The sequence below is a fragment of the Esox lucius genome, chromosome 11 (assembly GCF_011004845.1).
Source record: "Esox lucius isolate fEsoLuc1 chromosome 11, fEsoLuc1.pri, whole genome shotgun sequence".
NCBI classification, from domain to species: Eukaryota; Metazoa; Chordata; class Actinopteri; order Esociformes; family Esocidae; genus Esox; species Esox lucius.
Genome location: NC_047579.1, coordinates 27,692,563 through 27,717,310, shown reverse-complemented (window position 1 = coordinate 27,717,310; position 24,748 = coordinate 27,692,563). Strand labels below are relative to the sequence as shown.

Here is a 24,748-nt window from a genome sequence, read left to right as displayed (position 1 = left end):
GTGGGGCGGCTTTGTGCATTAATAATAGAGGCGCTGCTGGCAGTATTAATAGTAACAGTGGGGCTGTGCTGTGGCAGTATGAATGGGTGTTGATGTTCCAGATATCCTACGCATGCAGGGTTTAGGGCAACTGGAGTGGTCGTCTTCAGCACCAGAACTAACAGCTGCAGAAAAGCTGCCTGGCAGAAGGCTCCTAAGAGACAGACACTCATATGTGTCAGGATGCAAGAATTATTGATTTGCCCTTCTCTTTTCTCTCCTGTCGACGCTAAAGTCTTCCTGGTTAGAACGTTTTCTTCGGAAAATAACAATTGCCACCCTTCTACATTCATATCCCCTCTGCAGTCTGGAACAGTTTGAAGTCGTAGCGCCACAAAGCAAAAAATGCAGTGAAATTCTTCTCCAGCATATTATTATTTAAAACACAAACACAATTAAGAGGTGAAATAGATGTGTGAAAGAAATTCGATGGGGAGAGAGGAGAGACTAGGAGAGGAGAGACTGGGAGAGGAGAGATTAGAAGGGGAGGATATGAGAGGAGAGACTAGGAGAGGAGAGACTGGGAGAGGAGAGATTAGAAGGGGAGGATATGAGAGGAGAGACTAGGAGAGGAGAGACTGGGAGAGGAGAGATTAGAAGGGGAGGATATGAGAGGAGAGAATAGGAGAAGATAAACTAAGAGAGGGAAGGGGAGACTAGGAGAAGAGAGATTAGGAGAGAAGATACTTGGAGAGACTGGAAGAGGAGAGACTAGTAGTGGAGAGATCAGAGGCTAGAAAAGAGGAGGAAAGACTATAAGGAAAAGTGGGACTCTGAGAGGAGAGTGGACCTTATCATGTGGGATCTTTTGAAGGGATTTGTAGGAACAGAGAAGGAGAAGACAGTAGAAGAGAGAATTGAAAGATAGATGAAAAGAGACATGAGGAGAGTAGAGTCTAGAAGGGAAAAACAGGAGAGGAGGGAGAGAGAGAATGGAGAGAATATGAGTTGTGTCCCATAGTAGAGAGAAAGAGGAACGAGGGGTTGGATTAAAAGTGGAGATCGAAAGGAGAGGAAAAGACAGAGAGAACTAAAGGAGATATCCAAGACTGTTTGAAAGGATATTGATTGGCCAACTTAAAATAGTTAAACACTACATTATGCTGGTTTCCTATGTGGTAGAGTTCATGAAATCAAATGAAGTCTCTCTGAGAGTTCAAAAATAAATACAAATAACAACCACCAACTCTCCTTTTGCAAACCACCAACTCAGCAACTGTTGTACAATAGGGAGCTGTCCGACCCATTGCACCTTAACCCGGTCCTAACCTACTCTAGGACAGTTCAGGTCCAGCTCTCTGCTCTCCAATGGTGTTTCCCAAACCAACCCATATACTTTAAGCAGTGTTCTACTTTGGAGATGATCCCATTCAAGACTCAGCTTGGGTCTTTTACGGTCTCTCTATTTCTGTCACTGACTGTAAATCTGTAGTGTAATCTCTGCTCCCTAGTTGCACAGTGTTTATTACAGCCAGCACACATACCTGGCTAGTTAGACCGGCTAAAACCGACCTGCTCATCACATGCAACTTTGGTCCAGTCCCAGCAGCTTTGGACCAGTCCCAGCAGCTTTGGTCCAGTCCCAGCAGGTTCTCTCTTAGTTATTTGAGGGAGTTGTTCTTGGACATGACTTCAAAAGCTATCATGCTGACAAAGATGAGAGACAAGGGGATTCCTAATAGAACTAGAACAAACCTGGGCCATGATGATTTGGATTTTCATGTTTTCCACCAAGGGGTCCTTTTAGAGGAGACATTAACATGTGTTGCTTTAAGAATAACAGATATTATTAATCAAAGATGAAATAGCTTGTACTTTCTTTAAGAATCCATAATGTCTCATCTGTAGGTAACACAAGGCAAAGATATATACTGTAACGCTTTACTCCTTTACTCTGTGCTAGTACTTCAAATTTGTTCCTGAATGTCGAAAAATACAAAGTTCATGAATATTGAAAATTTACATTTTGGCACATTTTCTATTTTTGTGAAACATATGTAATATACTTTATGGGCATATTCAAGTTGGGGGCTGGGATCTCTGCTACCCATAGAGTTATGGCCTGTTATACAGGGAAATTGGCATAGTATGCAATGTAACCAATCACTGATGTCTTTTTAATTGAATCATTCCATATCCTACAAATCTTTTGAGAGAGGAACCATTTTAAATCCATCCTCACATTAATTCTGTTGGTAATGCTTTTTGAAACATAACTCTAAAAGTAGCTCTGATATGCTCTTAGTGAAGAATATTACGTTGAAGAATAAATGTATTAAATATCAAATGAATATGGGTAATTTTTTTTGTTTTTGTTTATATTATTCAGTATTTATAAATGTAAGATTTTATTTAAATGAATATAAAAATGCTACTCATATCACAGAGCATGCAGTAAAGCTTCATATGACACCAATATGCATGACGTCCTTTGACTGGCACATGTTGCCACACATTCTCAAACATCATGGTCCTTCCTTGTTCTAGTTTAACGAGGAATCACCGAGTCAAATGTGACAGACGATGTCCTACTAGTCTGGTTTCAGATCTATTACCACAACCTGCTAACCTGTGCTGCATGGCCTGCCAAGGGTATCTGGAGGGGTTAGCTAAAGCACATGTAGAAGTGTGACCAGGCCAGGCCAGAGTTTTGGGATAAGAATCAGACAGCCTAAACTGTGTTGTTGTTGGGGGTTGTCATTTGGCCTCCTGTTCCCCTGCATGCAGCCCTGGAGCAGAGCAGCGTCTCCTTTTAATATTTCACATCCCTCGTATGCTCCTCAGTCCCCCCCCCCCCCCCCGCCCCACAGCTACTCCCACTAGCCCTAATTTATTTATGAGCCCCTCCACTGCCAGATAATGGCCCCTACTTATGCTGCCTGCTAGTCTGGGGGGCCGGGAAGAGGGTGGCAGAACGGGAGGCAGGGAGGGAGTGAGGTAGGAAGGTAGAGGGGGAGGCAGAGAAAGAGGCATAAAGAGGTGGGAGGAAGAGGAGGACGGGGGAGGTGAAGAGGGAGATACAAGTAGAGGTAGAGATGGATCGGGAGGTGGATCAGGAGGAGGCGAGGTGGGCGGGTAGTGAGCGGGTGGGGGCATGGGCAGTGGGTGGACAGGATGTGATGTCATCACTCTGGAACTGGATCACCAGAGAGAAGTGTAGGTGAAGATGCAATAAGTCAGTTCCTCCTGGATTAGTCAGTTCCTCTTGGATTAGTCAACTCCTCCTGGAATAGTCAACTCCTCCTGGAATAGTCAGTTCCTCCTGGAAGAGTCAGTTCTGCTTGGATTAGTCAATTTCTCCTGGATTGGTTGATTATTTGATCATCTCATCATTTTAATCGCCATGAACCTTCACCATTCTGTGGAGTTCATCGTCGCTCATTTCATCTGTCTCTGGTGAACTGCATGATTTCCCAGGTCCTAGTGGGAGGAGCACTGAGCAGAACTGTTTATTTTTATGCAATGGTTATGCAATTAACATTTCCATGTATTTCCACTGCCATATCTTGCATTATTAATTTGACAGAAACAAAACGGTCCCACCATTTAACAAACAAATTATTTGTTGAAAATGAAGTTGGCAGTCCAACCAAGTTGACTACATGAAAATGGCAGATGCCTTCAACGGTCATGTTAATAATAGATTTAGCTATCTATTATTAACCATGAACTTTAACCCTTACCCTAAACCTTATTCAAAACCTAAACCCAACCCTAACCCTTGCAAGCAGTAGCTAATCTACAGATAGTAATGCTATCAACAAAGATTCACCAAACTATCTATAGAACATCTACGGATGGAAATTAGGACTCTCAATATAAAGTGTAACTGTGTTTCCCCCCAGATATCTCCTCTAACCATCCTTTTGGTGGACAATAATATCTATGTATTTATTATGGGATATTAATTATGTCTTGTTGCCATCAGACCTGCTTTGTTTTATACGACATGACTTGCATAAAAACTTTGGATCCAAGCGTGTTTAATAGCAGCAGTAGCTAACCTTGAAGTCTCCTGGGCCCAGGGTCTCCTCGGTAACAGTTTGATTGACATGTTCTCAGACGTATATAGCTGAAGGATTACATAACTGTAAAGATGACACCCCTCACCTACACTGGAGTTGTATGGGAAAGGTCAGAGGGTACAGTTATGTTTTGGCCGTGCAAGAGCGTGCGGCCATGTTCCTACCGCACCTGCTCACTTGTCTTGGTCTGTAACGGTTTAACGGGTGGGAGTCATTCGGTAATGGCTGTTCCATGGATGGACTGTGGGTGGAAGATTGAGCATACTACGTCTGCCAGTAAATTCAGTTCAGATCTCCACAACTGCAGTTAAGGAGTGGGCCTGTGGGTTTGTGTGTGTGTGTGTATGTGTGTGTGTGTGTGTATGTGTGTGTGTGTGTGTGTATGTGTGTGTGTGTGTTTATATGCTGGAGAGAGGCTGGCTAGAGAGGAGGAGAGTCAGAGAGAAATTGGCCGCTCCAATTTAGTCGCATGAAAGTGGAGCGGTCTGTTCCTTGGAAGTTTCCCAGGCAAACTTTCTGGGGACCAAGACACTGAAAATATCCTTCTATATACATGCTTTGTCCTACATACAGTAAAAGAGAGGCTGAAAGAAAGGAAGGGAGAAGGAGAACAGAGAGAGCTGGAGAGGGAGAAAGATAGAGTAGAAGAAGCTTATTGGGGAGGGTGATGTCACATGGCACAGACGGGGTTGGTGGGACTGTAAAGCAGATGATATCACAGAACCCACTGGCCTCCTCATTGGATGTGGATGTAAAGCGCTTTGATTGCATTAGGAACCACCTTATCAGTCCAATCTACTAAGGAAAGCGTGACTTTGGATCATTACAAAACCATTAATATATGTGTGGACTACACAGAGCCATGCCTCATGCATTTCTCTGACATTACCGCTCAATAGGATTATCGGACAAAAAGAGTGGCTCAGTCAACTGCACAGTGGTGACCATTGTCAGACTTAAGTAAAAATACCTTCATAGAATATTCAATTAAAATTTATGTCAGACAGTAAATTAGCACTTACTGCTACTACTCTAAAAGGAGATTGTTTTGAACATCAGCTCAGAGGCATGGTTAAAGGAAGACTCTGCCAAATGACATAGATATGCAAATAGGAAACAGCATAGTGGGTCAATTTCTGCAACATCCTGCAGTGCTGAAGCGTAACGCTCCACTTCTCGGCTGTTTTTTTTTCACCCATGACCAACATGCTGGAACAGCATGAAGCAAACCCGTGCACATGTGCAAACAGTGTGTTTGACTGTCTGTGAGACAAGTCTTGCATCAAGCTCCTATCAATATCTGCTGTTCAGCTCATGGTACAGGCATTTCGCGGGGTCTCCCTTTACCAGGAATAAGTTTTTCTATAAATGTCTCTTTAAGTATTCCAAATGTAAATACTTGATCATAGTCTTTCGAAATGTAGTAAGATAAAAGTAAAATATGTCAAAAATATGAATATTAAAGAACTTAAGTCATTAATATGACTTACTATTTTTCCACTGCTGCCCTTTAGTACAGTTACATATTGACCCTGAACTAAATTGCAGCGTTCCAAGGGGAATGCTTTGAGGTCTGTGTTGAGAGGAGATAAGCAGCGAGGGAGATCTTTATCGCTAGTAGGCAATATCTAATCTAATCCATATCTCTTTCTCTTCCATCTCTCCTCATCCACGCTGGCCAGGCACGCTCATCGAGGTATTTTATGGGTGAGTCGTCACGACTTCTCTCTTTAAGCTATATTCGCATATTTCCCTCGCCTTTTCTTCAGATAACCGCTCACTTGTCCTCCTTTCATGTCCAGCCCAGTTCGCCGGATCACCATGGCTTCTCAGCCTTCACTGCTCCCACTGTCTACTCCACGTCCGCAACCCTTCTCTGTTTCCCCTCCGTCTCTTTTCTTCAACAACCCCGCCTTCTCTCTATGTCTCTTATCTCTTATTTCACCTCTACATCTCTAATCACATTGGCCGTGTTCCTGTCCTTTCTCTACGTTGATATCTCACTCTCTCCCTGCCTGCTCCCACTCCTTGTCTCCTTGTTCCAAATCCTCTGTGTTGCTGAAACTGATCCTCTGTATTTCCCTACCCCCCGAATCTCTCTTTCTCTCTCTCCCTTCGTTTCCTGTACTCCCAAACTTCTGCTTGCCTCTTCGTTATCTGCTCCCCTTTCTTGTCCGTATCTTTCATTACTCAGCACTATGCAAAATATCTTTCATTTTCTATCATGTTAGATTTTTTTTTCTCCCTTTCCCTGTTAGTCAGGTTTCTGACAGGCTGCCAACCTGCCCTCTCTGTGTCCTTCCTCCAGCCCCCTAATCTATCCCTCTGTCTGTCTCTCACCCTCTCCCTCTGTGTCCTCTGTCTGTCTCTCCCTTTGTGTCCTCTGTCTGTCTCTCACCCTCTCCCTTTGTGTCCTCTGTCTGTCTCTCACCCTCTCCCTCTGTGTCCTCTGTCTGTCTCTCCCTTTGTGTCCTCTGTCTGTCTTTTCTCTTTCTGTCCTCACGTTGTCCTCACATTCTCTCCTCTCTCTCTTTCTCCCCTGACCTGTCTCTCTCTCTCTCTCTCTGTCTCTCTCTCTGCCTTTCAGTCTTCTCGTCTTGATGATATCTCTCCCGAAAACATGTTCATTCATACTCCTGTATTCCTCCCTCTCTCTTGTCTGTCTTCCACTCTCACCTATGTTTGTTCTCTCCAGGTCACTTTGTTTCTCTCTCTCCCAAGTCGCTCTCCAATGCTAGCTGTCAGTGCGTCCAGGCCAGGCCTCCTATAACCCCACCGTGGGCTGTCAGTTCAGCTGCACCGCGCTGCGCTTTCTTCATTAAGGAGGAGTCTGTTGTGCATGAGTATGACACCGGTTTAAAGAACCGTGAGACGTGACACTACATCTGTGTTTGTCAGATCCTTTGTCCCTATGTGACATGTACTCCCAGGCACTCCAAGGCTTTGTGTTGGCACTGTCTCCCTGTCTTTCATTTGGAGGTCTTCTCTCTCTCTCCCCCTGGGTTCATATATTGTTTTCCTCTCCTGTCATTCCATACGATGACAGATTGGTTTGTGCTGTAACTCACTTTCCTCTGGGAATAGCCCTGGTGGCTGGTGACAAATGCATACTTTCTCACACAGGTGTCTTTTAACCATCTTAGGAACACGCATATAGGCCCTTTCACCGAAACACACAATCACACACACACACACACACGGACACATTGCTCTCCTTTGCTTGGGTACAATTGAAGTGAAGTAACACAACCTACAACAGGACATTGGCTATTATAAAACAAGGGTTGAAATCAGCTCCCAGAAATAAAACCTCTTTATTTTTTTTAGATAAACATCACAATCCAAGCACGGCTACCAATGGCTGTATTGGAATTCGCTTCTGATAATGTTTGTTTCCTAGCCGAACTCAACACTGTGTGAAGCACCAATCTGTCCTGGGTGACTGTTTGATAGGAGCCGCCAGGGATGCTGTGGCTCGGCGGTCATCGCCGAGAGCGTTGCCTTGTGGCTGATGGGTGATGGCTGTGTGGTATCCACGAAGGACTGTGTGGAACACCACAGCGTGTAGTGTTGTCTGCTGGGAAACACACTCCCCTGAAGTTGCTCTCTCTGAGAGGTGATACTGAAGCGCGTTTCTCACGGTACTATGAAGTGCTATCGTCTAGTCTGAAGAGGGTTTGTGCAGAGGCAGCCTAGTCTACAGAGTGTGTAGTCTTCTGTGCAGCGGTCGTGGAGTGTCCTTAGTGCAACATTCCCTGCTGCTTTATGAATCGTGTCGGAGTGTCGCAGTTGACAGCGTGTCATTACAGCACTTGTGATAAAGTTCCAGGGAGCCCGGCTGTGTTATGTAATATAGGTCTACGTTAGAGAACAGAGAGAGACGGGGGACAGAAAGATCTATGGCGATGATATTTATATCTGAGCGCTTGAAGAAACAGATGAATGAACTGGCAACGTGTGGTGACACTGAAAAGAATGCAAAAGAATGAGGACATGAAAAGGTGTAGGAACCCTGGCCTTGCAGAGACGCTGGGGCTTCTGACATACTGGGACTGTCCTTGGAACTATTTATTTCTCTCTCTGCCTTTTCAAGGATTTTCAAGGATTCATTGGTTTACACTGTGAAAGCAAGTGGGAAATATAGGCAAGAAATACTAAAGAAAATTCAACTAAAATAGAAAACAGAAAATCGAGGTAAACATTACACACACCATTTTGAAAAGGATGAAGGCATTGCTGTCTGTCTCTTTTTTTATGTCTGTCTTCGGTCTTCTGCTCCTCAGTGCGTCTCCTGGAATGATGCCGCTGACACTGGTGCCACCCTCCCTGTCGCCATGACAATGCCGCTCAGCCCCCTCTCCAGTGACGAGGACCGCCACAGGATGCTGGGAAACCCTCGACATCTATATCCAGGGGCAGAGGAAGAGGAAGAGGAGGAAGAGGAAGAGGAGGAAGGTGACGACGATGACCGCGATGACGAAGGAGAGGATGTGGAGAACGGTGAGCTGGAGGGAGAAGAGGAAGACGAGGAAGAGGAAGTGGAGGAAGTCAGACGAGGAGGAAGGGATGAGGGGTACAGGCAATCAGTCAAAATGGCTGGACGACCCCCAGGAGACAGGCAGATACGGCCCGGCAACACTGGCCACGCGGCCAACCCTTATTCGTCCAACCCTGGACCAAACCACCAACAGCCAGCCAATCAGCAGCAGAAGAGGCTGAGGGAACGTAGCTCTAGCACAGCACCGCCGGAGGATGCCCACATTGCCATGATGGTGTTCCGCATTGGCATCCCCGACATCAAACAGACGGTCAGTGGTTTCGCATCTACTCCTATACCGCCCCTATAGGAACGAAATGACCATTACTGGTCAGAACCACCCCTCTCATTCTAACTTTAAAACCGCAAATGGTCAGAACCACCCTTCTCATTCTAACATAATGACCACTAATGGTTAGGACCACCCCTCTCATTCTAACATAATGACCACTAATGGTCAGGACCACCCCTCTCATTCTAACATAATGACCACTAATGGTCAGAACCACCCCTCTCATTTTAACATAATGACCACTAATGGTCAGAACCACCCTACTCAATCTAACATTATGACCATTAACGGTCAGGACTACCCCTCTCATTCTAACATAATGACCACTAATGGTCAGGACCACCCCTCTCATTCTAACATAATGACCATTAATGGTCAGGACCACCCCTCTCATTCTAACATAATGACCACTAATGGTCAGGACCACCCCTCTCATTCTAACATTATGTCCACTAATGGTCAGAACCACCCCTCTCATTCTGACATTATGTCCACTAATCCCCTATATAACTACTGATATTTAACAGATGTTTAACTGTGCAATGATAGTCAGGAATGTGCTTCATCCACTCAGATCAGTAAGAACTAAAGATGAAGTGTGTTTCCACACAGACAAACACCCAGCCAACCAGACACACATGGTCTGATTCTGTTGGCCAAGTGACTGAGTGGACAGCGGGTTTCAAGGTGACCCGGCTGTTCTACACAGAGTAGTAATGCACAGAGGAAGAGAGACAGACAGAGAAGCACAGCCTCTGACTTTATACTATGTCCACTAATAATAGTCAAAATTATAATTTTTCATTTTCAAATCATGTTAATCAGCAGACACTGTTATCCAGAGTGACTTACAGTTAGTGTACTCATATCACAACTTTGGTGGGACCACTACAAGTAGTAACAAGTAGAGTGAAGTTGTGGTCAGCTGTCATGAAGGAAGAGGAAAAAAGAAATATTCTAAGCATTAGTTTATGGGTAATTTTAGATCCTCTTCAAAAAGGTAGGGTTGGAATAAAGGACAGGGACTGTGTTCAAGGGGAACCTTATAGCTTGTTTCAGTGACCCAAAGTCACATCACAGTTGTGGAAACTACACAGAAACACACAGATGCAACAAAGCAACCGCTGATTAACAGCAGGCAGAAACCAAAACAAGAAACAAAGAGGAGATAGGGCTTGTGTGAGGAACGATATTCTCAGTTCCTCCGGTCACAGAGACTGGCGTGTTAGACCATTAGGAGTCCAGTACAATGCCAGATGTTCTTGTAAATGCTGGGACATCTCTCCCAACTGAAAGAGTATAGTGAATCATCTATCTCTGTGTGTCTCTCTCTCTGTATGTCTCTATCTCTCTGTGTGTCTCTCTCTCTGTATGTCTCTGTGTCTGTGTGTGTCTCTCTCTGTATGTCTCTGTCTCTGTGTGTGTCTCTCTCTGTATGTCTCTATCTCTGTGTGTGTCTCTCTCTGTATGTCTCTATCTCTGTGTGTGTCTCTCTCTGTATGTCTCTATCTCTGTGTGTCTCTCTCTGTATGTCTCTATCTCTGTGTGTGTCTCTCTCTGTATGTCTCTATCTCTGTGTGTCTCTCTCTGTATGTCTCTATCTCTGTGTGTCTCTCACTCTGTATGTCTCTATCTCTGTGTGTCTCTCACTCTGTATTTCTCTATCTCTGTATGTCTCTATCTCTGTGTGTCTCTCACTCTGTGTCTCTCACTCTGTATGTCTCTATCTCTCTGTGTCTCTCTCTGTATGTCTCTATCTCTGTGTGTCTCTCACTCTGTATGTCTCTATCTCTGTATGTCTCTATCTCTGTGTGTCTCTCACTCTGTATGTCTCTATCTCTGTGTGTCTCTCTCTGTATGTCTCTATCTCTCTGTGTCTCTCTCTCTGTATGTCTCTATCTCTGTGTGTCTCTCACTCTGTATGTCTCTATCTCTGTGTGTCTCTCACTCTGTATGTCTCTATCTCTGTGTGTCTCTCACTCTGTATGTCTCTATCTCTGTGTGTCTCTCTCTGTATGTCTCTATCTCTGTGTGTCTCTCACTCTGTATGTCTCTATCTCTGTGTGTCTCTCACTCTGTATGTCTCTATCTCTGTATGTCTCTATCTCTGTGTGTCTCTCACTCTGTATGTCTCTATCTCTGTGTGTCTCTCACTCTGTATGTCTCTATCTCTGTATGTCTCTATCTCTGTGTGTCTCTCTCTCTGTGTGTCTCTCTCTCTCTGTATGTCTCTGTCTCTGTGTCCGTCAGACGCTGTTCGTCTTTGTGTCTTATGTAGTGTGCTGTCGATCCACAGCATCAAAAGATGGGAGACCATTTTCATCAGAAATGTCTAAGAAACCTTGAATAATGGTCTGACATTTGGGGGAAATTGCATCCAGTAATTATTTGTATTTGGAACATTCTGTCAGGAAAAGCAGTTCTGTGTCAGGTTCTCCTGTGGTGCAGTGATTGCACAGCCTGTCCTCTACAGGGAGTCAGGTTTTCCTCTGTCTACCCTTCTGAATGGCAAGGCAGTGCTCATTGAGCCCGTACTTTGACAAGGTTTTTCTAAGGTTTTGCCAAGGTATTTTGGAGATTTAGGACCAGCTAGTGCAGCATTTAGCTTTTTTATTTTTGTTTCCCAATAGTTAGGTAATGTATAGGTAATGAATTTTTGTTTTGAACTCGGCCCCTTATGTTTGCTTGACTCTTGGTTATGTTGGGTCTGGTATTAATAATGTGACTGTATTACAAGGTCACTGTATTTTAGGTATTTCCAAAACATAAATGCAATTTTTTTGTAATTCTGCCCTGTAAGAGAATCTGAGTGAAGACAGGCTTTCAGTGGAGCCTATTAACTGAGATCTTGTTTTGAAGGTGAACCCCACACCTTCCTGCCACGTAGTGCAATTGTTTCAGATCACACAAAGAGATTGAATTGTTCCCAAACTGTAATAACTGAATGAATTTATTCATGCATGCTTTTCTGTCTCTCTAGGTGCCTCATTCACTGCCTTATCTAGGTGTCCTGTTGATCTTATTTTTATGGTAAACATAGTTCAGTCCTCCATACACTTTGTATGAACTGAGAACTGTATGTCTTTCTTTCTATGTCTCTGTCTGTCAATGTTTTTGTCAGTTAAATTCAGTTTTATAGACTTATTATAGACATGGAAGTATAGATATGGTAACAAAGGCCAGGCCATTTACTTACAATGTCATTTTTATTGTTGACAATAAGGCAACAATAAAAATTATACTAATTGTGGGATCAGCATTTATATGAACATTAGTTACAACAGTAATGATAATAAAAAGACATTACTCTTCTTTAAATGGAGCATAGGTCTGTCTATGCTTGTGATTTCACTGTCTATCCCTCAGGTAGTGTCAGGAGGTTACATATTTGTTCGGCAAAACTTCACATCCATACATTTACATATTTCATGTTCTGTTCTTCTTTTATGCTTTCACATTTTTGTAGTGACTGATCTTTTTACAAAAGAAAGCTTTTCTTTGTCACGTTAGTCAGTCTGCTGCTCTGTACTGTCTGGTTAGAGACAATTTGCATATATTTTTATTCTGAAATGTAGTCATGTTTTCTAAAAGTTTACGTTAAGTTCAAATTTGTTGGATTATAATTTGTTTGGTTTTGATTGTTGGTGTTGGGTTAGTAGTGGTTTCTTTTTTGTGCCATTTTTATAATGTGATGACTTTCTTGTTTTAAGATAGAAATAACATTTGATGGCTTGTGTTTGGATATGAATAATGGATATTGGCCTAATTCTGCCATGTCTGCATTATTATTTTAGGCTGTTATCGGTATTCTAAGAAACCTTTGCAAAATTCTGCACACAGGATTTCAATTTTGATGTTTCTCCCATTTTTGACTGGTTAGAGGAATCCACTCTTAACTTAACTTTTCTTGCCCTTTGTTTCAGCTCACTGACAGACAAGCATAAATAACCTGTAGATCTTTATTTTCGGCTGTATCTCCCTCTATCCCAGTATATATGAAATATACAGGATCTCACAAAAGTGAGTAAACCCCTCCAAATTTTGTAAATATTTGATTATATCCTTTCATGTGACAACACTGAAGAAATTACACTTTGCTACAATGTAAAGTAGTGAATGTACAGCTTGTATAACAGTGTAAATGTGCTGTCCCCTCAAAATAACTCAACACACAGCCATTAATGTCTAAACCGCTTGCAACAAAAGTGAGTATACCCCCGAGTGAAAATGTCCAAATTGGGCCCCAGGTGTCATGTGACTCGTGTTACAAGGTCTCAGGTGTAAATGGGGTGCAGGTGTGTTAAATTTGCTGTCATCGCTCTCACACTCCCTCATACTGGTCACTGGAAGTTCAACATGGCACCTCATGGCAAAGAACTCTCTGAGAATCTGAAAAAAAGACTAAGGACATGGATTACTGGAACCATGTCGTGTGGTCTGATGAGACCAAGATAAATGTATTTGGTTCAGATGGTGTCAAGCGTGTGTGGCGGCAACCAGGTGAGGAGTATAAAGACAAGTGTGTCTTGCCTACAGTCAAGCATGGTGGTGGGAGTGTCCTGGTCTGGGGCTGCAGTTCATTGAGGGAAGCATGAATGCCGACATGTACTGTGACATACTAAAGCAGAGCATGATCCCCTCCCTTCGGAGACTGGGCCGCAGGGCAGTATTCAAACATGATAATGACCCCAAACACACCTCCAAGACGACCCCTGCCTTGCTAAAGAATCTGTGGGTAAAGGTGATGGACTGGCCAAGCATGTCTCCAGACCTAAACCCTATTGAGCATCTGTGGGGCATCCTCAAACGGAAGGTTGGTGGAGCGCAAGGTCTCTAACATCCACCAGCTCCATGATGTCATCATGGAGGAGTGGAAGAGTACTCCAGTGTCAACCTGTGAAGCTCTGGTGAACTCCATTCCCAAGAGGGTTAAGGCAGTGCTAGAAAATAATGGTGGCCACACAAAATGTTGACTTTGGGCCCAATTTGGATATTTTCACTTAGGGGTGTACTCACTTTTGTTGCCTGCGGTTTAGACATTAATGGCTGTGTGTTGTCTTATGTTGAGGAGACAGCAAATGTATTCTGTTATACAACATGTACATTCACTACTTTACATTGTAGTGAAGTGTCATTTCTTCAGTGTTGTCACATGAAAATGTATAAACAAATATTTACAAAAATGTGAGGGGTGTACTCAATAACAATATTATTTAATAACAATAACAAACTATTATATACTGTAATTAGTTATGTACAGAGATAAATAAAAAGATAAATGTTTTGAATGTACTTTTCTCATGGCAACAGGTTACACATCTTTTGGCTGTAATTGCACATTGTGGTATTTTCCCTTTTAGATATGGCAGTCGATCTATGTTCGATTTTTTTTAATGAGCTGTAGGATAATTTATGTCACTAATGTGGTCCTTCATTTAGCAACTTATAAGGAATTATAATTCTATTCCCACCAAATGTTTAGGGCAGTGTGCACATAGCCTATCCTTCACCTTGATTCGGAAAAGTCATGGTTTTTCTTGTGTTTGGGTCAGTCACAGGGGTGAGATGTTCTACAACTGTGTGCTCTCTGTTAAATTTAAGGGTGCATCATTTTGTGTTTTCCAGTGGGTTAGGTAGTTCTCTTTTTGTTTTTTCATGATTGGGTTAGGTATATCTGTTGCAATCCTGGAGCTCTATGGGGTGTGTTATTGTTTTGAAAAGCCCCCAAAACCAACCGGTTTATGAAGCTCTTATATAGGTTCATCTCTCTGTAGATGAGGGCTTTGTTATGGGAGTTTTGAGAATTGCTTTTGTTTAAGTGGGTGTGAAATTGTATATTTCTTTTCTGTGTGTAGTTAATTCTGCTCTGCATGCATTATCCAGGATTTGCGTTGAACTTTTGAGGATAAGTCTGCAGACTTCTCTCTTTCTCTCTGTCTTTCCCTTCCAGATGCATGTCAGGAATTATTTGATCATGAATAATTTGATTGTGCCATTAATAGAATTACCCAGCACAGCGAGATTGAAGTTGATGTGTGTGTGTGTGTGAGAAATAGAGTCTGGTTGCTACATGGGAGCGGGTGCTTTTTTCACATAACTACAAACTCAATACATATCAGTTAGTGTATGCTTACAACATATGGCAAATGTGCATGCTTGACAAGGGTCATATTTTCCCACACGTTTTTGGCATGTGTGGAAATATACTGTGCGTCTAAATTGCAACATGCAATGATGAATATGAGTGTGTATTGCATAAGCAATAAGTCACAAAGGGGTAAGGTATATGGCCAATGGCTAAAGGCAGTTCTTATGTATGAAACAACACAGTGCCTGGATACAGTCCTTAACTATGGTACATTGACCATATACGATAAACCCCTAAAGTGAATCATAGCAAAAATAAACCATGATGCGTCATGCCTAAAACCAGCTCTTAGCCGTGGTTTGTTGGCCATATACCAAATCAACCAGTCAATAAAAGCAATAAGGCATCTTGGACATTTATGATATATTGCCAATATACCATGACTAAGCGCTGTGTCCCGGCCACACCCCATATTGCCTTATTACTTACATGAACCACAGTTTTCAGCCAATCAGCTTTCAAGGTTTAAACCACCTGGTTTACAATGTGTATTGAAGGGGCCTGCTGTTCCCTGTTTCCTCCTTTCCACTGAGAGATGTTCTGTTGGTCTGTGTGCAGTGTAGTGTCAAAGTTAGCTTAGGGGAGACATGGTTGTTGATTTCAGAGGCCCTCCTATTGGCTGCAGAGGCAACATTTGTTGTTTTAAAACACATTTCCTGGCATTTTTCCTTGACAATATGTTCTGTGTATTTGTACTGATTTTGTCATGGGGCTGAGGATTCCTTTCATATTTTCTATTTATTTACATTTAGCCATAACTAATGCCATGATCTCATGCTTTCTTTGTGAATCAAACATTATAATAACATATATATAGGGATTGATGCTGTGATTTAACAATAATTGTATATAGCGCCACTATCTTATCTACATCATTGATATCTGGTTTATGGCATTTCAGTTTCCACTGCCTTTTATTTACCATCCAATTTCCCTGTAAATAATTATAACCATGATGATAATATGGAAGCAAAGACAAGCCTTAGTTTCCTTCCCTCTCATCCCCTGATATCCTAATTTCCTCTCCCTGTTATCCTGTGCAGGTAACGTGGCTGTATAATCCCAGTACATTAGGCCTATTCTACGTCAGCTTATTCAGCCTTAATAACCCCTAATTGCTGGTTAATTGTATTTTAATGAGATCAGGCATAGATGTGTAGCAACACAAATGTTATGAATTGAGGATGGAGGATGTCTAATGCTGGCTAAATAACTCCCACTCCACCATATATATTATATATCTACACTGATGTAGGACACCTATACACACTCTACTGGAGCCATAGCTACAGTAAACAGGCCAAGCTATTAACATCCATTTTGAGTAGACAAACAACTATGCCTCTATGGACTGACGGTGGACATGGAAAAAGAGGTGACCAGGGACCAAGAGGTGAACAGGAAACAAAGAGGTGAATAGAGACCATGGGGTGAACAGGAACAAAAAGGTGAACAGGAACAAAGAGGTGAAGAGAGACCATGGGGTGAACAGGAACAAAGAGGTGAAGAGAGACCATGGGGTGAACAGGAACAAAGAGGTGAAGAGAGACCATGGGGTGAACAGGAACAAAGAGGTGAAGAGAGACCATGGGGTGAACAGGAACAAAGAGGTGAAGAGAGACCATGGGGTGAACAGGAACAAAGAGGTGAACAGGGATCAAAAGGTGAACAGGGACTGAGGAGGACAGTACGCCTGTGAGTTAGAAGATGTCCATTGAGAGTGGGAGGGGGGGCTTAAACAGAGGAAGAGAGGGGGAGGTTACCTCCCTATAGATCTCATTAGAGGCTGCTAATCCCCCTGCACTTGCCATGCAGAAAAGGTCCAGAGTGGGGCTGAAACAGAGGGAGGAGGAGAGAGAGAGGGAGAAGAAGGCCAACACTATCTTATGCAGCTATTTCAAATGAAATCAAGCACGGATGTAGGAGATGGAGACAGAGTAAGAGCTGCCATAACATAAAGACAATGATAGACAGTGAGTGAGTTAGTCAAAGAATTAGGGCAGAACAGAAGGGAGAGACAGTAGTCATTTGGATCATGGATCATGGGAATATGAGGGAGTTGTAGAAAGAAAATCCTTCCCGGCATTCTTGTGAATAATTTTTAATCATTGAAACCCTTTTTGTGAGGAGAATGCCAGTTATTGCATTATATGTGCAGAAGAAAGTGTCAGCCATTATGGACTGTTATTACAGATTGGTTTATAACCCGCCCATCAGACTCAGTAGAGGGGTTGCATTCCCCTGCAAAAATGTTGCATAATACATAACTGACAGATATCCACAACATATGACATAGTTGGATAATTCCTAAAACACTTATCCAGGCGCTATATGATCTACCAGTCATCAGCAACACCTGTGCAGAGGATTTGTCTATGCTGAATTGGAGGGCCCATTGGAGAGTTAAATCGACCAATTAGAATACGTACTCAAATGGACCAATCACGTTGCTTGTTCAGTTGTCCGACAATTCCTTATAATTTTATAATATGCTTAATGGATCATTTTATCTAAAATGTTGGTGATTCTTTGAATATTCTCCTTGCATTGTACTTTAATCATGCGCGTTCTTCCTTCATGATCTAAGATTCTGTTTAGTGTGATCAGGTGTGTGTTAGTGTTGGTGTGTGTGTGTTGGTGTGTGTTAGTGTTAGTGTGTGTGCGTGTTGGTGTGTGTGCGTGTTGGTGTGTGTGTGTTAGTGTTAGTGTGTGTGTGTTAGTGTGTGTGTGCGTGTTGGTGTGTGTGTGTTAGTGTTGGTGTGTGTGAGTGGGACTATGACATGGAGGGAGAGAGTAAGAGAGTGTCTGAGTGTTAACTGCATTCTGTGTCTTTTCTGTTGTGCGTGGCTGACTGTATGTGTTGATGCAGTGTCAGCGTGTGTAAAATATAATCTAATGAATGCAGACACACCCACTCATACTCTCTCTCCCCCGTTTCTCCCCCCTTCGTACATTAACTCTCTCCACCCTCCGACTCCACCTCTCGTCATTTTTCAACGTACTGTAAAACACACAGACACAAACACACACATACACACAGATGCATAGGCACTCTCTCTATGCCATAGTTCTCCGTCTCCAAGGGAACACAGGGATGTCTCTATGGCAACAAGGAGCTTGCTCCACTAATGAACTGGTTACCATAGTGATTCGGTTGGCTGTGCACAAACCTAAAGACTGAATAAAGAGAGGGGGGGAGACATTCTACACCTCTGCACTTTACTCTCACTCCCCTCCTTTATATCTCTCTCACAGACACACAGAGATATGGGGAAGCAGAGAGACAGTGCTAGAAACTCCAACTGGGAAAAGATGAAGACAGGGAGGTGGAGTTTACAGTGCTGATGAGATGTACTGACTACATTCAGACATCCGGCTGCGTTACTGCACAACCAATCACAGAGCTTTTTCAAGGTCAGAAAAACGGCCTGCTCTACCCTCAGCCTCAGTGCCTACTCACACCACAGAGGGAGAGAGAGAGGGAGGGAGAGAGGGGAGGGAGGGAGATTGATTAATCATCTTGAAGAAAAGGGATGCAGATCTGTTCATCTAAGGGCATTGACGACATTGACGCACCAGTGTTGTTCCCGTCAGTTACAATACATTCTTGCATTCCATTCATTTCTGCGTACTGGAGCTCGCTGATCAGAACAGACCACCATTCATATAACCATCAACAGCATTGATCCCGTGTGGTAGACTCGGAATGTCTCCCCCTAGTGGTTCATATGGAGAACAACAGTGTTACACTGCAGTATGCAAGGGTTTTCTTACGACAGACACACTCATACTGCACAGACTTATTCCCGTCACATAAACTGGACTGTAGAATTGATGCCCATTTTTCTATTAATGGTTCAACCCGTTCCGTTCCCTAAGCCCCCCTCCCGGCATCTCCTCGGAAAAGTTTGAAGCTAACCTTTCTCCTCCACTGCCTTTCTCCCTGTTTTTCCCATCCCCTTTATCTATTCTTTACATGCCTTGTCATTGAACCCCCATCTGTGTCTTTTCTACAGAAGTGTTTGCGGTTCAACCCGGATGCAACTGTGTGGAAAGCCAAGCAGCAAGTATTGTGTTCTCTAACAGAGTCGCTGCGTGACGTGTTGAACTATGGCCTGTTCCAACCGGCCACCGATGGCCATGACGCCAAGTTCCTGGAGGAGGAGAGGTTGCTGCGAGAGTACCCACAATCCTTTGAGAAAGGGGTACCATATTTGGAGGTATATGCAACCCCATTAAATGGTTACTCTGTACATTAATCCTTGTGGATTCTCTGGGGGTTAATCGGAACGCTAGTCTGTGGTTTAAGATGAAGGTTTGTCTTTGTGTTAATCTGAAGGATAGACTGTGTGTTAATCTGAAGGTTAGACTGAGTGTTAATCAAAAGGTTAGACTGTGTTAACATAAAGAATAGACTGTGTGTTGATCTGAAGGTTAGACTGTGGTTTAGTCTGAAGGTTAGACTGTGTGTTAATCAGAAGGTTAGACTGTGTTAACATAAAGAATAGATTGTGTGTTAATCTGAAGGTTAGACTGTGGGTTAATCTAAAGGTTAGAGTCTGTGTTAATCTGAAGGTTAGACTGTGTGTTTATCTGATGGTTAGACTGTGTTAATCTGAAAGTTACGCTGTGTGTTAATCTGAAGGTTAGACTGTGTTAATCTGAAGGTTAGACTGTGGGTTAATCTAAAGGTTAGACTGTGGGTTAATCTAAAGGTTAGACTGTGTGTTAATATGAAGTTCAGACGGTGTGTTAACCTGAAGGTTAGAGTGTATGTTAATCTGAAGGTTTGACTGTGGGTTAATCTAAAGGTTAGACTGTGGTAAAAGACTGTAGTGAATACCTGAGACAGGAGTAAACATGAGGAGGAGAGGGTGGGTAAACTGGAGAAAGCATCAGTGTGCAATACCAAAAATGTGGATCTAGGTCAAAAGATGAAAGAGTTGAGGACAAAGGAACTTCCAGTCAGGATTAACTCTATCTTCCTCTCTCTCACTCTCACTCTCTCTCTCTCTCTCTTCACTAGTTTCGCTATAAGACGAGAGTCTACAAACAGACCAACCTAGATGAGAAACAGTTGGCTAAACTGCACACTAAGGTACTGGCTGTCTCTTTCAAAGGGTGTGACAAATTGTAAATTGTGAGTGGTTTTTGTATAAATGTGTGTGTGTGTATGTGAATATGTTTGAGTTTGGCATTGCGCACTGAGTCTGTCTGCAGTAAGCGGCCCTTAGGGCAGGGCTCTGTTGTTAGCTGTACTGTGTGGGCCTTGGTGAGTGTACTGACTCTCTGTGTAACGCACAACCAGCATCTCTCTAATCCCTATACTGTACATCTCACAGGCCAGTCTGAAGAAGTTTATGGATTACATTCAAAGTGGCTCTGTGGACAAGATGGCCAAGTTCTTGGATAAAGGACTTGACCCCAACTACCAGGACCCTGACACGGGAGGTAAGATACCCTCATGTATTTATCAATCTATTAATCTATCCATCATTTTCTGTTTATCTATTTAGCTATCATCCATATCTATCTATCTATCCTGACAACGTGACCTCCAGAGAGAACTATTTATTTGTGAGGATATGGGCTCTGGGTTTATAGCTGTCCAAACCCTTTAGCTAAATTACTGGTAACTAGCTAGCATGGTAACAGCGTCCATGTGCAGGTTCAATTAGCACTGTGTGACAAACAGCCAAGCAAACTGTGGGAGCTAAGGCTTTTGGCTGTCCTTTGTAACCTAGACCTGAATAATAACTCTCTCCAACTCTACCTCTCACTAAGCCAAATCTCTATAATTCTTAGGGATTGTTTAACCAAATCACATTTGTTTTCTTAGCATGTATGCAGTCTTGGGATAAGGTTTAACAGCAATCTATGATTTGTCTTAGTTTTCCTTGCACTGTTTCAACATTTTAAAGATTCTAGCATTTGTTGCACAAATCCCATGCATGTCCTGGTAACAATATTTTAGATTTTTGTGCACCAAATCTCTGAAAGTATCTTAAATTGGGAGCTTCAAATGTCACTTATGGAGGATTTAATCACATTTGGAGGATTTAAGCATTTATAATAATGTCATGGTGTAATTTTTATAAATATTTACATATTGCATTCAAATAATTAATAGTTCCTTTGTTGAGCTTTAGAACAAATAGTACATACTATTAGATTATTTGGAAATGAAAAAAGTTAACATCAGGACTTCGGTGTAATTTCTGACTCAAATGCAAAAATGTTAGATTTAGAAATAGTGCTAATGAAATAAACTGGTAACAGGGTAATTAGAGTAAACTATCTCTTTAAATTTGTTTCTAATATGAAAAAAGTAGACAGTTACTTTCATTTAAGAGCCAGAAAGGATGACAAAGTGGGAGACAGCTGCTGTTTGCAGTTCTGGGTGTGCAGCTGTTTCAGTCCAGCCTGTCAGAAAGCCATGTGTCATAACAGTGCTTTCACACAACAGAACCTTCTGTTACGTGGAGTGCGAGCTGCACTTCCGCCTTCCAACAGCAGACGGCGTCAGAAAGCTCTACATCTGCCAGAAATCAGATAACAAATACCACAGGGAGGCCGGAATGATATGACATGCAGTAATGTGAAATATATGTATTTAATCACCCGATGACCCCAATATTGCCTGTTTCCTCCTACATGTGACGTCCCTCCATCCATCCGTAGAGACCCCTCTGACCTTAGCCGTGCAGTGTGAGCCGGGCGGAGGGGAGGCCATAAGGGTGCTGGTGCTGGGAGGGGCTCACCTGGACTTCAGGGCAAAAGACGGACTCACACCTTTACACAAGGCTGTCCGCAGCCACGGCCACACGGCCCTACTGGTAAACACCAGCCTGCCTGTCTCCCGGGGTGTCGGTGGACTGCAAGACCGTGGATGATGTGTTTGTGAGAGCGTGCTCTTTGTGCCTTTGTGTGCTTGTCTTCCCCTAGACCCTGTTGTCTCTGGGGGCGTCTCCGGACTATAAGGACCGGCGAGGGCTGACCCCGCTCTACCACACTGTGCTGACAGGGGGCGACACTTCCTGCTGTGAGACGCTGCTCTACCACCACGCCAAGCTGGCTGTCAGGGATGAGAACGGCTGGGATGAGACACACCAGGTAGGTGGACGTTTGTGCGCGCGCGCGTTTTAGTCGGTTCAAGTGTCTCTACGTCCGTCAGCGTTTTGTGTTGGACTGGGTCTGTGTGCGCGTGTACGTTTTAATGTGCGCGTGTGTGCACATGTGTGTGTGTGTGAGGTTGTGCGTTAATGTATCTCTGTGTTTCTGTGTTAGCCATTCATGTCATGGTACGCTCCCCTCACCCTAAAGAGTGTTGTCATCCCGCTGTGGCCCTCTAACCCATGATAAGCCCCGTCTCACCCCGTCTCACCCCGTCTCACCCCATAGCTCAGGGACGAAGAGGACAGCAGCTATAACCCTGGCTGGAGACACAGGTACTAACTTCTCTTCCCCTCCATTTCAACATTCTCTCCATCCTTTCCTCATCACATCCGTGTTTGTGAGTGTTCTGTCTGGATTGCTGCTCTCGTCTTGTGCGCTCTGGGCGTACGTGTGTGTGTTTACCGTGCGCGTGTGTGTCTGTGTGTGTGGGCAGCTCTGTGAGTGTGTTTTCTGATGTGTGTGTGGTGCCCTTTCCTTTCTTTCTCCCACGTTGGAGGCGGTGTTAATTAACTGAGGTGTCTTTTTGACGATGTAAAACTCCCTTCTCTTTCTCCACCTCTCTCACCTCCCTGTGCCCCTTTTTTCTACACTCTTCACTGCTTCCTCTCCTTACTTCCTTGACATTAATCTTTCACCATCTCCTTCTTTATTCACCTCTCTCTTCTTTGCCACTTATTTCGTCATCCCCCTCTCCCACCTGTCTCTCTGTTCCTCTCCCCCTCTGGTCCTCTGCTCTGATCCCAGGCCTGTCAGAATGGCAACTCCCAGCATCTGGAGCACCTTCTTTTCTATGGGGCAGACTCCACATCCCAGAATGCCTCAGGAAACACTGCCTTGCACATTTGTGCTTTATACAACAAGGTAGCAGTGTCTAGTCATAATCATTTTGCAGATGCTCTTATCCAGAGCGACTTACAAATAGATGTCTGTAGTTCTGAATATGCGACTGACATGTTTTTGGTCCATACAGGAAAGCTGTGCACGAATTCTGTTGTACAGGGGGGCAAATAAAGACACAAAGAATAACAGTGGGCAGACCCCATTTCAGGTAACTACTGTATATGGCAGGGCTAGTGGTATGACCTATTTGTATGTACCTATTCTTGGAAATAGGTACATGCTCCATTGGAATTTGTTGCCAGCAACTAAAAAGCTGGGACAGGGGCACCAAAAGAGTAATGCTAAAAAGCTAAACCTAGTGGAATATCACACAACTAATTAGATCAATTGGGAACAGGTCAGTAACATGATTGGGTATTAAATGAACATTTCAAAGAGGATGGGAAGTGAGGATGTGGAGGGGTTCACCACTCTCTGAAAGACTGTGTGAGAAAATAGTGCCACAATTCAAGAATAATGTATCACAACGTAAAATTGCAAAGAGTTTGGGGATCTCATCGTATACGGTACATAACATCATTAAAATATTCAGAGAATCCAGAGAAATCGGTGTATGCAAGGGGCAAGGCCGAAAAACAATATTAGATGTTCGTGATCATTGGGACCTCAGGCGGCACTGCATTAAAAACAGACACAATTCTATAGTGGAAGTCACTGCATGGGCTCAGGAACACTTCTGAAAACCACTGTCTGTGAACACAGTAGGTCGCTGCATCCACAAGTGCAAGTTAAAACTGTACTACGCAAAGAAGGAATCGTAAACAAAAAACAGAATCATGGACACTGTGTCCTCCGGGCTAAAGAGGAGAGGGACCAGCATCCGTGATGGTATGGAGGTGCATTAATGCACATGGCATGGGTGACTTGCACATCTCTGAAGGCACGATAAATGCTGAACACTATATACAGGTTTTGGAGCAGCATATGCAGCTATCTAGATGACGTCTTTTTCAGGAAAGGCCTTGGTTATCTCAGAAGAACAATACCAAACCACATTCTGCACATATCATGACAGCAAGGCTCTGTAGTAAGAGTCCTGGTGCTAAACTGGCCTGCCTGCAGTCCAGACCTGTGCTCCATTGAAAACATTTGGTGCATTATCAAATTACAAATATAGCAAAGGAGACCCCGAACTGTTGAGCAGCTGCAATCCTATATTAAGCAAGAATGGGAATACATTCCACTTTCAAAACTACAGCAATTGGTCTCCTCAGTTCCCAAACGCTTACAGAGTGTGGTTAAAAGAAGTGGTAATGCAACACAATGGTTAAGATGCCCCTGTCCCAACTTTTTTGATTCAGGTTGCTGGTATCACATTCAAAATGAGCATGTATTTATTTTCAAAAACAGTGACATTTCTCAGTTTCAACATTTGAAATGTTGTCTTTGTACTATTTTCAATTAAATACAGGGATAAATGATTTGCACTTAATTGCATTCTGTTTGTATTTGCATTTTAAGCAGTGTCCCAACATTTTTGGAAACAGGGTTGTACATTATTTGCCTTGGTTGTGTGCTATTTTAAGTCACAGAAGTGGCAATGAATGTCATTATCTTATTAGATGGGTCTACATGAGACACAGGAAAAAATACATTTTGAAGGATGGCGCAGGCTACACCGGAGGGAAGTC

The 24,748-nt window shown here is 43.2% G+C and overlaps 1 protein-coding gene across 4 annotated transcripts in view; it reads left to right on the top strand.

The window, feature by feature from the left end:
- The window catches only part of LOC105012999 (SH3 and multiple ankyrin repeat domains protein 1), a 73,833-nt gene that overhangs the window by 13,306 nt on the left and 35,779 nt on the right, over positions 1 to 24,748 (top strand). For 3 of the 4 annotated variants that reach the window (XM_034295299.1, XM_034295298.1, XM_034295296.1), the window contains exons 2-10: positions 5,747 to 5,771; positions 8,348 to 8,872; positions 19,058 to 19,261; positions 20,068 to 20,139; positions 20,384 to 20,492; positions 21,723 to 21,877; positions 21,987 to 22,154; positions 22,962 to 23,078; positions 23,188 to 23,265. In XM_034295299.1, the coding sequence (XP_034151190.1) occupies positions 8,399 to 8,872; positions 19,058 to 19,261; positions 20,068 to 20,139; positions 20,384 to 20,492; positions 21,723 to 21,877; positions 21,987 to 22,154; positions 22,962 to 23,078; positions 23,188 to 23,265 (1,377 nt within the window). In that variant the 5' untranslated portion in view covers positions 5,747 to 5,771; positions 8,348 to 8,398. The remainder of the gene's footprint in view (positions 1 to 5,746; positions 5,772 to 8,347; positions 8,873 to 19,057; positions 19,262 to 20,067; positions 20,140 to 20,383; positions 20,493 to 21,722; positions 21,878 to 21,986; positions 22,155 to 22,961; positions 23,079 to 23,187; positions 23,266 to 24,748) is intronic. The other variant, XM_034295297.1, reaches the window with a different exon arrangement.